This window comes from Grus americana, chromosome 5 (genome assembly GCF_028858705.1).
Source record: "Grus americana isolate bGruAme1 chromosome 5, bGruAme1.mat, whole genome shotgun sequence".
Classification (NCBI taxonomy): domain Eukaryota; kingdom Metazoa; phylum Chordata; class Aves; order Gruiformes; family Gruidae; genus Grus; species Grus americana.
In genome coordinates, this window is record NC_072856.1 from 66433490 (window position 1) to 66445936 (window position 12447).

Below are 12447 nucleotides of genomic sequence, written 5' to 3' on the forward strand. Positions count from 1 at the left end.
GAAACCAGCCCGGCAGGCTGTGCTGAGGAGGGAAGGGTGCTCATCAGCCACGTACACTCTGCCCCACAGATAAAGGATACAAATCTAATCCTTCACACCTCTGAGGAAGCAAGACCCTGGTAGCACCTCCCAAAGACCTGCTGCGTGCCTGGGCTCTGACATTTCCTTCTAAAGGGTTTCTTCAGCTCAGCCAGCTGTTGGCAAGCAAATCTCACAGCAGAAAGCAAAGCCCTGTCTAGCAGAGCAACAGGTGCATTGATCATGGCAGTCAGCACATCCACCAGCCCAGACAGGGACAAAGATGTGTCCCCAGCTGCAGCCTCACAGAAACCCATCCATCCATCCATCACCGTGCAGCAACGGGACAGGAGAGAAGGAACGAGTCAGACAAGCAACTGCTGACGTTGAGTCAAGCAGCGCCCAAGCCGAGCTGCGTCGGCAGCGCAAGACTCCCGCAGCATCAATCAGCGAGGCACAATGTGAACTCCCTCCTGGGAACATGCTGCCTCACACCCGGAATCTTCACACATGAGCCTTTTGCGAAGGGAATGGCCTTAAATCATCCCTCATGAAGGGACAGAAACGGAAACACTGGTGGGGAAGATGTCTGCGAGGGGAGACAGCAGCGATGCAAGGAGTAATGGCTTCCTCCCCCTTAGCAGCGTTAGCAATGCTGGCCCAGCTGAAAATTGGCCATTTCATTGCAATGCCCTGAGTTTGAGGTTTGTAATTTTAGACTGGGGGGTGGGGGGTGTCCTCTCAAAGGACCAGATGTGCCTTATTGCACTTGATGAGGCAGGTGGGAGAAATTAAGGGCACGTTACACTTGCTCGCTAAAAAGCACGAGTTAGAAGCGAAGCATTATCTTTGCAAGGTGTAAGCCACAGCTCTGCCCCATTATCTTAAGGCTCAGGGGAGCTCAGGAGCAGGTTGTGTTTGTAGGCTCATGTAAAACACACGATTGCTCCCCAATTTCTCTAGCCCTTCCACAGGATGGAGCAAACCCCTGCGGACAGCCCTGCCGAGGGCAGGCGAAAGGCTCAAAGGCTGTTTGGTGGGTAAAAATCACAGCCGGGAGGGACCGCAGCGCGCCTGTATTTAACACCAGCTGCGCTGGGCTCCGCTCCTCGCCGAGCCGCCCCTGCCCCCGGTGCCGCCCCTCGGGGTTAAAGCCGGGCCCGGGGCCGGTACTGGGGGGGCCCGGGCGGGCGGCTGTGCCCATGGACGGCGCGTCGCCGCTGGAGCAGTACCTAGAGCGCTGCGGCGAGCAGGTAGGGGAGGGAAATAAATTAAATTCAATTTAAAAAAAAATTAAATTCACTAACAAAACAAACAAAAAAAAAGTACATCTGCGTTGGCCGGGAATCGAACCCGGGTCAACTGCTTGGAAGGCAGCTATGCTCACCACTATACCACCAACGCGGCGCTGAGCGATGTTTCCCGCCTGTGCCCCAACTCCGGCGCCACCGCCGCACCCCCGGGGGCTCCGCTGCCCGGCGGGGTCCTCTCCAGCCCAGCCCCGAGTAGGGGAGTAGCGGGCTGTAAGGGCCCGGGGCCGCTGGGAGCGTGGAGAAGCGCGGGAGGGGCTGTCTGCTGGGGATAGAAGCACTTAGCTGCTGCAGGAGGAGCGCTGCTGAGATTAAGCTTTTGCTGTTTGTGAGGGGCAGCCTGTGTATGGGGGCACAGCCAGCCTGTGCTGGCATTGAGGGGGCAGGAAGCTCGGATCTCTTTGTGCTGGTTGGCAAATATTTGCAAAAATTTCTTTTTCTGGTATTTAGACTAGCCCTCCTGGTATCAGGTGGTTGCAGAGACTACAGGGTGAGAGACTAGGAGGGGGCTGGGCTCCACAGCTGAGCATCATCTTCACCCAGGGAACACAACTTCTCTGTGTCCTGTTAGAAACTACTTTTTGGCTCAGAAAATGGGTTTAGTGCAGGCTGTTTAAATCCAGAGACCTCCTAGTGGCAGTCAGTAAAGCCCTCTGAATATTGCCCTCTAAAGTATATAAAGTGGTGAGGTATACCTAGGGGTTTACAAATGCAACTGAGCTTTTTGTATGTTAGGCTTGCTGGGATACTTGATAATAGCAGATGTGTGGGACATCATTGCAGAAAGAAAAAAAAAAATCTAAGTCTGTTGCTTAAAGCAGCTGGATTTGATTCTTTTGTACCTGGGTTGCAGGGATTCCTGCAGTGGAAGTGAAAATGGCTGTTTCCTCTCAAGCTGCCCCAAACTGAGTGATGTCAGACAAGCTCAATGTGTGAAATCTCCTTCCTGGAGCTGCTGGGAGATCTCCAAAGCTACACAGTTGATGGGGCCTTCAGTGAAGTTAATTAACCTAGAGTCTATAGCAATAACCCTTGGCAGCCAGCCCAATATAAACATGGTCTTGTGCCCCCTTTCACAGCCTCTGAGCATCTGTCTAACAAGAAGGCAATCCTCCTCAGTGCTTAACCCTATAAGGGCTTTTTTTTCCAGGTTGGTTATGTAGAAACCTGATGAGAAAGAAACAGAAAGCAAATCTTCTTACCTACTGTATGTAGTTTACTTCTCTGTTGCTTTTCTTGATTTGTTTTTCAGCTGTTTAATGCTTCCAGCCTCATATACCACTCATTTCTCCATCAGCTTCTTTCTTTAAGCTATGCCAAAAACTGCTTTACATCTGGGCTTTTACTATTGTTTCTCACATTCTCTGATGCCCCTAGTATGATGTGTGAGCAGTCCTACAGGCTCACAGTGATGAAGCTTTTTTGTACTCCCTTCTCTGCATCATGGTTCATACAAAACTTTCCTACTTAGCTCCTGTACAGCTAAGCCTTAGTCCACTGGAGGTTTTTCAGAGACTGTGCCTTCCTTCCCCTGTTGCTAACTTGAAAAATATCTATTTTAAACAGAAGTATTTTAGTTATTCTATAGTATATTGTTATTTGTAACTGTTAATACATTTGTATCTGACCTCTTAATTCTCAGACAGTGCTCTTGGACCTAGTTTTCCAAAGAGCTGAGGAATTAAGGAGTACCTAGTCTTATTCAGTAGCATTCTGCCCCAAATGATCTTGTATGGGGCTCTGCATCTAGAAATCAGTTTTAGAAATGGTTTTGAACCTAGGTGTTCATGATGCTTTCAGAGCTAGACCTGATCACATCTGTATTCAAGCTGGTAAGGGTTCTCTGGGAGGATCTGTCACTTAGTAAGAGTTTTTCCGAGTGTCTACAGGCAAATACACTGCACAGTAAGTAGGAGCAGAGCATCTCCCCGTGAGCATGGTTGCGTTGCTAAGTGAGCTGATTAGCGCAGCACATAGAGCAGCGCTGGCTCAGGGCTGAAAAGCATTGATCTGGAAACCCCGCTCCCGCGGGAGCTCAGGCAGTTGCTGCCAACTCAAGGGCCTCTGACTTCTGTACCATTCCCTTGTCTGATTTGTGCTTGGATTTTTCAAGTCCTTTTGGCTCTCAAGCCCCAAAATGCCTAAATGAACATAAAACCTCTTGTAAGGATCGTGTAGTCCAAGCTGTCACCTGCTGTGAGTATTGGCAGAAATCACCTTCTTGGAAGAAGCTTTCCACTAACTAGAGGCTTATGACCTAATGGAGAATGGAATAAATCCTTCCCTAAACTCTTGCCTCTCAATATTATGAAGCCTTTTAAATAGCTTTTAGTAATAAATAGCTGATAAAGAAGTACATTAGTATGCAAGAACTTGCTTGCAGATATGTGGCATGCTTGATCTGGGAAAGGATGCTGGCTTTGCTGCTGTGTCTCACTTGAATTAATCTGCTGACCTCCAGCAGCTGAAAGAATAAACTGCTCGTGATTCTGTCAGCTGCTGCCCTCTGTTGCGCAAATCCAACACAACACTGACACTGTCCCCTGGTAGGAGGGAGAGGAAATAGTAATAAACTCGGTGGGAGTTAATGCCACCTGTCTTCCTTGGAAAAACTCATGAGCGGTTATGTTGGTTATGTGTGTAACTGAGGCACGACAATGGCTGTGAAGGGCAAAATGCCAATGTTGTACGTCCCATCGCTGCTGAAGGTACAGAGTGTTTCTCAGTTTGTGGTATTACAGGAGTATTCTAGACTGCCTTTAAAGTGTGGTGGGAAAATGCATATCTCCACTGTAGAAGTTATCTGGATTTCTATGTGCTGATAGACAAGTGAAGGACACACTTCAAATATTAAGACTTTTCTTTGCTATAATGTGTATGGGGGGGGGGAAGATTGAAACTTCCTCATTGAAGATTAGTCTTAATTTAGTCTCCAAGTTAAGGATCTTGTATTAAAAAAATTACTTTAATAACACTTTTTCTTAATTCAAGGATGACCTCTCAACTAGTCCTCAGCTGTTTACTTCCATGAGCCCTTATGATGTAGACCTTCCAATTCAAACAACTGAAGATGTGTTGTTCAGTTCTCAATTTAATCAGTCCAAAGAGCTTCCTGCAGACTTCTCCTCTGTGGATCTCAGCTTTCTTCCAGATATTACTCAAGATAACAAAGAACAAAATCTGTCTGGAGATAGTCATGAAATGCAAAAAGAGCTTGATGGCTCAATACCAAGAAATGAGGACAGTGGTATCTTCATGGATGAAAGCAGCTCGTCATATCCAGATGCCACTCAACCATCTCCTGAAGCATCTGACGTGTGTCCTCCTCTGACACCAATGACTCCTATGACTCCGGTGACACCTGCGTCAGAAAGCTCTGGCATAGTTCCTCAGTTACAGTAAGTTTATGTATTAGATATGTAGCAGATATAATAGTCATAGTGTCGCTTAAACTGCAAGGTACTGCTCCGACTTCTCACTTAAAAAATGTGGCAAGCATGGTTTGTCTTAAACAAGCCCACACAAAAAACTAGAGGGGCAGTTAGTCCTCTTTGAGGAGAGGTGGAGTAAGTGGACAATACTGGAAGGCAACTGGATTCTGTGCTGACGAGTGCAATACGAAAATGTAAGTGGCACAGAACAATACCTAGCTTAGCAAAACAGAAGAGAGTGGATTTGATAAACATGCTGGGTGAGTGAGTATCTGCAATGCCTCTGGCTTGTTAAGGGGGAAAAGTCCTTTCTGGGAGACAGGAAATGAAGTCTCTCCATGGGAGAAGTGTTTGGTAAAAATTATTATATAGTATGTACTACTAGTTACTTCAGTCTGCAGGATGAAAAGACAAAAATACTTTAAAAGGAGGATTTCTTCCAGCAAGGAGAATGTTAAGGATGACAGCAGGCTCCAGGGTTTAAAGATGCCAATCTGCTTTTGAGTGCAGAAGCAGTCTGAACTGAGCAAGGGAAAGGGGCATGAAAACAAGTGAGAGAAATTCTGGCCTTGTTAAAAGATCCTGTCCAGGATAGAGCAACTATGGAGTAGTTTATACTACTTCAGCATACCCTTACCTACCTTAAGAGTGCTGTAGTAACTCTGTAAACACTCAGTAATGGTTCAATTCAAAGCTGTAAAAGACTTCAGTGATGTAGTCATTGGAAGACACACAACCTTGTATTCAGGGACTAAGAATTTTGTACCTTGTTTTATATATCAGAAACTGTAATTTTGGTATTAAATCACTTAAGTTTTGCCAAAAGTAGCTTAATGCTAGAGTAGGAAAGAGGTAGGCAGGAAATTAGTTGATAGCAATTATTAATTGGAGTGTGACTTCACATTAAGCTAATAATATTGGGGGTTGGCTCTGCAGTGGCTTGCTTTTGTAATAAGAAAATTCCTCTCTCGTTCCTCAGGAATATAGTGTCGACTGTAAATTTGGCTTGTAAACTAGATCTGAAGAACATAGCTCTGCACGCCAGAAATGCAGAGTATAACCCAAAGGTAACTCTTAAGGACTCAAAGCTTTACCTGCACTCCCCTTTCTCAGTGCTGCTGGATCCTAACCGTGAGCTTTGTCCCTTTTCTAATCGCACTGTCTTGACCCATAGGGGAAAGTCATAAAATTCTGTAACTTGGGCCTGTTAAATTAAAAGAAATATGGGGGACCACAAGGGTATTAATGTATTTTTTTAATAAAACCCTAGGAATGAGATGTTACTAAGCTGTTTAAGAAAGGAGATGAACTCGTGCACCTGTGGCTAGCTACCTGCAGCTGAAAGGGCTCAAGCAGCCCTCACTGTGGGGTTAAAACTCCTGTCGGAATTAAAGAGAATCCCTGGAGTCAGACTGGGATTACATGATACTTCTAGCAAGTGGCCCAGACTGCAGAAACTTACTGGGAATAGACTGGGTTTCTGTAAGTGACTCCAGGCTGTTCACAAAAATAGAAGGGACAAGGTCATAGTCTTAAGCCCCCTGGTCCTAGAGGGGTGGAAAATAACTTCAGGGTGGCAAATAAATACTTACACAAAGCAAAGTGACTGTTCTTGAAAGAATGAACAGTGATATAGCACTGGCTAAATCCCTCAGCTGGACTGCGAGGTCTTCCTTTGAATTTGTAGAGGTTTGCTGCTGTGATCATGAGAATCAGGGAACCACGAACAACAGCTCTCATCTTCAGTTCAGGAAAAATGGTCTGCACAGGAGCAAAAAGGTATTTTTTTGTTTTTCTCTCCCTCCAAAGGTCTGGGTCTTGCAGCTATGCCTATATTCTGATGAAGTATGTCAGAAAACCTTGTTTAAATTATCTAGCAAAGGGCTGTCATAATTGCAAGAAAAATTATCTGTATTGCAAAATGTCTAGCTTTCGTCATGATGACAGTTCAGTAATTACTGAAGTTCATGCTTCTGTCCCTGAATATAGATTGAGCTGAGCAGACACTAGCAGAAAAGCTGCTAAAATGCCCCAGAATTGTTAAGGGGTTATTTGCATTTCTCACTGACTTTCAAGTGAGTTAGGACATAACTTGTGTCTGTCAAGTCTCTCTTCAGTGTCTGTTCACCAGTCAACACATCTGCCTCTAGAGGAAATGAGAATTGGAGAAAAACAAAGCTTAGTTCTGTACTCTGAAGCTTTTTTTTTTATCAAGTTCAGCAGCTGCCTTGGTTTTTATGTCCCTAACCTGTCAATGAGATAATGCATTAACTTACAGCTTAGGAGACCTCTTCTCCAGCCCCACCCCAACTAGCTAGATGATTGTACTGGTGTCTGCTGTCTACTTCTTGGCTCAGCTCTGAGAAGCTGTTGTAAGGAACTGAAAAATAAACCTCTGAAAAGGGGAACTCCTGGGTGATGCAACATGCTCCAGCGTGTTCAAAGAGACCACAGGAAAGTGAATGACAAAGTGCCTTATTCCTTTTAGCTCACTGAAGTGGTTCTGGGGATAGAGGCTTGCTATATTGAGCAGTAGCATATCTTTTTCTGGAGCACAGATTAGCACGGTGGTGGCTCTAAACTGACTTCCATCTGGAGAGCAGAAGAAAGCACTAATCGAAGCTGCTTCTCCCTTCTGCTCTTCCTTCAGTGAAGAGCAATCACGGCTCGCAGCCAGGAAGTACGCGCGCGTGGTGCAGAAGCTTGGGTTCCCTGCCAAGTTCCTGGACTTCAAGATACAGAATATGGTTGGGAGCTGTGACGTGAGGTTCCCCATCCGGCTGGAAGGCTTGGTTCTCACTCACCAGCAGTTCAGCAGGTATGTGGAAGTCAGAGTTACAACCCCATGCCACTTGCAGCAGTGTCTTTGTAAACTGCAAACAGCCTCAAATTCTGAGGCTGTAAAAGCCTCACAAAGGAGAGGAATTAACTGGATACTGAATATCAAGCATGTCTTTTGCTTACTAAAAGACATGCTCACTGACTCAGCAAGCTTGAAGTGGCTGTAGATCCTACATGTTACAATAAAGACAGTCACAGAATCACAGGCTGGTAGGGGTTGGAGGGGACCTCTGGAGATCATCTAGTCCAACCCCCCTGCTAGAGCAGGATCACCCAGAGCAGGTTGCACAGGATCGGGTCCAGGTGGGTTTTGAATCTCCAGAGAAGGAGACTCCACAACCCCTCTGGGCAGCCTGTCCCAGTGCTTGGTCACCTCAGACTGAAGAAGTTTTTCCTCACATTGAGATGGACCTTCCTGTGTTCCAGTTTGTGCCTGTTGCCCTTTGTCACTGGGCACCACTGAGAAGAGTCTGGCCCCTTCTTCTAGACATCCACCCTCTAGATATTTATAAGTATTGATCAGTGAGGTTTTTTTCTGCAATAAGGTCTGATCTGAGTGGGGCACAGGCCAAAATGACCCTTGGCTTCATTGCCAGGATGACATACAGCAGCTAGCAGTAAAGCTTCCAGTGCTTGAAACTGACTGACACAATTCAGCTGTGAAGGGCTCTTCTCCATTGCTCACCTGTGTGGTGGTCACTGCTTTCCCCTTGTGGGGACACCAGAAACACCAGCTTTAGAAACCTTGCAGCTGCGAGCATCCTACACAAGTGTTCAGTCACTTCTGGGGTAAACTGGATGCACATTAGATCTAGTTAAGATGATAGGCTGAAGAACTGCAAGAAGCTCCTGGGTCCTTTGCTCAGTTAGTTAATGAAGATACTGTCTTTTACAAAAGCTTTCTTTGACCGTGAATATTGTTGGTGCAATCTTTGGTGTTGCTGCATATCAGCAATGCACACCAGAAACTTTCATTAATCTCAGCAGTGTTGGTGATCACAATTTTACTAGTTTCTTGTTATTGCCAAGTGTGATATCAAACCTTAGTGGGTATTTTTCTTCACTGCAGACCATGTCAATAGGAAAATAACCAGTCTTGATTAAACACTTCAGGTTTAATTGGAGTAGCTCTTAAGCTACTTGAACCTGGTCTATGCCCTTGCTCCATTGTGAACCTTTAATACTAAGCAGGCCTCTTAAACCAATGCTTATCTGCAAGGATAAGGTTTCTAACCTTCAGGTATAAAGCCAGACTGTAGCTTCAAAATACAGAACTGAAAATATAGCGTGTTTCTAGGATATAACTTTGGTTCTTTCTACCTGAATGTCTATTAGCCATCAATTTAAAGTAAATCTGTATTGAGTAATGGGCATGCTGTGCCTTCAAGATGGGCTTGTTCAGAACTAGTTATTGCAATCACTGACAAAAGAATGAAGATTTCAGCACTGACAAAATTAAAGTGTGTCCTTTATTAGCACTGCATTTCAAATTTTGCATTTAATTTGGGGACTAAAGATATATTAAAGATTCACTTGGCTGCCATCTTGTCTTAGTTGCACAAGATGCTTCCTGATAAGGGCTCTTTGCAGGCTAAGAAGGATTTGAGGACTGTTTGAAGATTGCCATAATGGTCTCAAGGGTAAGGAAAACCACCTTCAGATGTGGCTCAGGAGCCTTTAAAAGTAAGCATGAAGAACTCCTACCAGCTCCTGGGATTGCCAGGTTTCTCCTGAAGATGTCTAAAAGCTGACCTGCCTTTCTCTGAGGAGCTAGCTAAAATCTGTGGGTTTAATTACTCTATTGTTAGTGTAATTAAAGAGCACTTTATGCATACAACACTGAAACAATATTTGCATTGTACTAATCTTGCCTGCTTGCTTTGAAACAGCTATGAACCTGAACTATTTCCCGGCCTTATTTATAGGATGGTCAAACCAAGGATAGTGTTGCTTATCTTTGTGTCTGGAAAAGTTGTACTGACTGGTAAGTGGTCTCCCTCTGTGTATCTGTAATCAAGTGCTACCACAGCTTCTGAGAAAGCATTTAAATTGAACATTAGCTAAACTAATATCTTGCCACAGTAAAGCCACTCAGCAGTCTTTTTAATGCCTACTGCTGCTTATCTGTGTTTTCTGCAGATAACAGTATCGGTACTGTTGCACTAGAATCTCATATTGCTTCATATAGCGTCTCAGATGTCCATGTCGTCAAACTTGAGTATCTTTATTTAAAGCATAATGCCATGTGCCGATTTACAGAATCCCAACAGGATGCTGACGTTCTAGTAACTACTCAGTCACTTAAATACCGAGTATCACAATAAGCAATTTAAAATTGCTTGGACAGGAAGCAAACTTCTTGAACCACTTCACTGACAACATTTAGTTGGGATTATTAGAGGAAAGGGTGGAGATCTAAGAGCTTGTTCCAGACTGTTTGGCAAAACACTCAGGAGGCAAAAGCCTTGTTGAGTAAGTTGCTTGCTCAGATCTCATATCAAAAAAAGTTGAATTCCTGAGTGCATGTTCCTAACACATTCTTTTGTAAAGCTCATGAAAATACTTTTATTCAGCTGTACTGAAGGGTAAATGGTACTTGTTCCTAGAGGACCTGAATGCTATACGTATATTCACAACACAGCTTTGAGGTTTGTGAAAGACCAGAGAAGTGCCTGCCTTAGCCAGAGATTCTTGCAACCGTAAATCATGAATGAGCTCAGCTAACTGAAGGATTGTGCACTCAGTACAATGCTTAAATGCTTTCCCTCCCTTCTTAGCTCCAGTAAAATCATACTGGCCAGTTCCATTCTACTGAGGCTTGCATTTTTGGGTACACTAGCCACAAACCCCTCTGGAGTAATGACAAAACTGAACTTGCTGAGCTGCAAGGTTTTTTCCTAATCAAGAAAGTAACTTGAAAGTAACTTTATTTTTAAAAGTAAAAGTTGTAGTAATGCAGATAAATTAGTCACATTGAAGTGTGTTTCGAGAGAAAGGTTTATACACCCTGAGTGCCACTTAATCCAACTGCTAGTTCGTTTAAAGGCAGTTTCCTTGTAGGTACTGTTTCCTACACTAGCGTGGTAGAGTAGCCTTGCTGGCAAGGAATGCTCCTGCCTACTGCAATACAGTTAGTGTACAAGACTTGGTATTAAAGATTTGCTTGCAGTAAGATGGAAGAGGCTGGCTTTGAAATCACAGGTGCCCTAACAAAGCTTAAAAATCAAAAAAGCTCAGAACTGGAGGAGGGGAGTTGTCAAACTGTGGATCAACTTTCAGCGTTGGAATAAATGCCTTTCACTTCTTGTTTCTATCTTTCCACTTACCTTATCAACAGGCAGAGCTGTTACTATTAAACAGATAATACCATGGTTCTCAGTTGTTATTTGGGTTTTTTTTTAAAGCCAATGTTTTGCACCTGTCAAAAGTAGCCAACTCCTGTTTTGGTTCCACAGATTAAACAAAACTAGTCATAAAGCAAAGCAAGCTAGAAATTGTTCTTTGTGAAGTGGCAGAAGTGTGGTAGAAATTCTGCCTTAAACTAATAGCAAGTTGCTTTTAAACTCCTGTGTTTCTTCATGGTTTGTTACCTTATTAGGTTTGAGGTGCATTTGGTTATTCTCAACACTCAGTTAATTCTTAACCTTTTTTTTTCTAACTGTCTTTCTAGGAGCAAAAGAGCGTTCTGAAATCTATGAGGCATTTGAGAACATCTACCCCATTCTAAAAGGTTTCAAGAAAGCATCATAACATGGCCCATAAAGCAACTAAGAATAATATGTGGGTTTGTATTACTCTGCATGGAGCAAAAGCAAGGGTATTCGTGGACCCAGTTGTGGATTATTAAGCAAGTGATGTTATTCTGAATGCTGTAAATGCCGGTGCCTTTCTGTAGTCTGTGAAATGCAGTGGGTTTTTTGCTTTCAGATTAGCTCTCTGTAATCCACTTGACAAGTGCAGCTGAAAAATTTGCTGAATTAATGTACTTTTAATAGAATGCATACTGAGGTGGCACTTAAAAGTATTTGGCAATAGGAAACCACGTGTCTTTTCACCTGTTGAACAGGTGAATCAACACCGCACGCCAAAATAGCTTTACCAAAATCCTCAGCTTTAAGTGTACAGAAACCTTGCTCCTGCGCTGTTGTATTTTCATGTTTAAACTCAAAATATATTTTTGCCTACAGTATAGCTTACAAAATCCAGCATGACTTGATCTCAGTGTTTTGAAGCCAGTGATGGCAGAGGACATCTGTTGAATCCCTCTGATCCTACTGGTTAGATAAACTCTTGTGTGTAATGTGTTGGTACTCGTTTTACAGAGAAGACATTCAAGGCTCCTGACAGTGCTGGAACATACCTAGAGAGTCTGTGTGTGGAGGGGGTAACTAAGGAAATTAATTAACAAAGTGGTACCCACTTGTATTACTGAAGTCCTCTTGGATGATGGGATTTTGTTGCTTGTCCCAGGCAAAAGCGTGTTGGTTAGGAGCTGTCTTTAAAGTGGACTCGAGGAAAAGACAAAGAGTCTTGGAGGCTCGATGCGTAATTATCTGGGTTATTTAACTGGAGTTCAGCCAATGGCACTACCCCAAAGCCTTTGGTAATTCTGCAGCTAAAACAGTGCGGTTCTTGTACTCTGTCATCTCCAAATCAACTCAAGGCTTCCTTGGCAAAAGGCATCACGCTCAGACTGGTGATGTGACCAGGAACAGTGTAAAGATTATTCCTTGACAGTTCTGGTACCTTCTGTGATTCTCAAGAAGGAACTGGGTTTTTTTTCCAGAACAGGGCTTTGGTGCTGCTGGGGTTTGTCCTGTGTCCTCCCCTTGTTTCCTGCTGAAGAC

General features: G+C 44.0%; 1 protein-coding gene and 1 non-coding gene across 2 annotated transcripts; one reads left to right on the plus strand and one right to left on the minus strand.

Moving 5' to 3' along the window:
• Window positions 1-1220: 1220 nt before the first annotated feature.
• TBPL2 (TATA-box binding protein like 2) lies at window positions 1221-11433 on the plus strand. The gene is made up of 7 exons (XM_054827572.1): window positions 1221-1269; window positions 4312-4726; window positions 5739-5826; window positions 6447-6538; window positions 7410-7577; window positions 9490-9584; window positions 11271-11433. The coding sequence occupies exons 1-7, from the start codon at window positions 1221-1223 to the stop codon at window positions 11348-11350; spliced, it is 987 nt and encodes a 328-aa protein (XP_054683547.1). The 3' UTR covers window positions 11351-11433.
• Window positions 1351-1422, minus strand: TRNAG-UCC (transfer RNA glycine (anticodon UCC)). Its single transcript has one exon. It is a non-coding gene; the product is annotated as a tRNA-Gly (tRNA).
• Window positions 11434-12447: the final 1014 nt, after the last annotated feature.

What these genes read in the sequence shown, in the direction of transcription:
- TBPL2 (XM_054827572.1), top strand. Translation starts at nt 1,221, where the DNA reads ATGGACGGCGCGTCGCCGCTGGAGCAGTACCTAGAGCGCTGCGGCGAG. An exon ending in ATGCAGAGTATAACCCAAAG is followed by an intron (nt 5,827 to 6,446) that starts GTAACTCTTAAG and finishes TTGAATTTGTAG; the next exon opens with AGGTTTGCTGCTGTGATCAT. An exon ending in GTCTGCACAGGAGCAAAAAG is followed by an intron (nt 6,539 to 7,409) that starts GTATTTTTTTGT and finishes CTCTTCCTTCAG; the next exon opens with TGAAGAGCAATCACGGCTCG.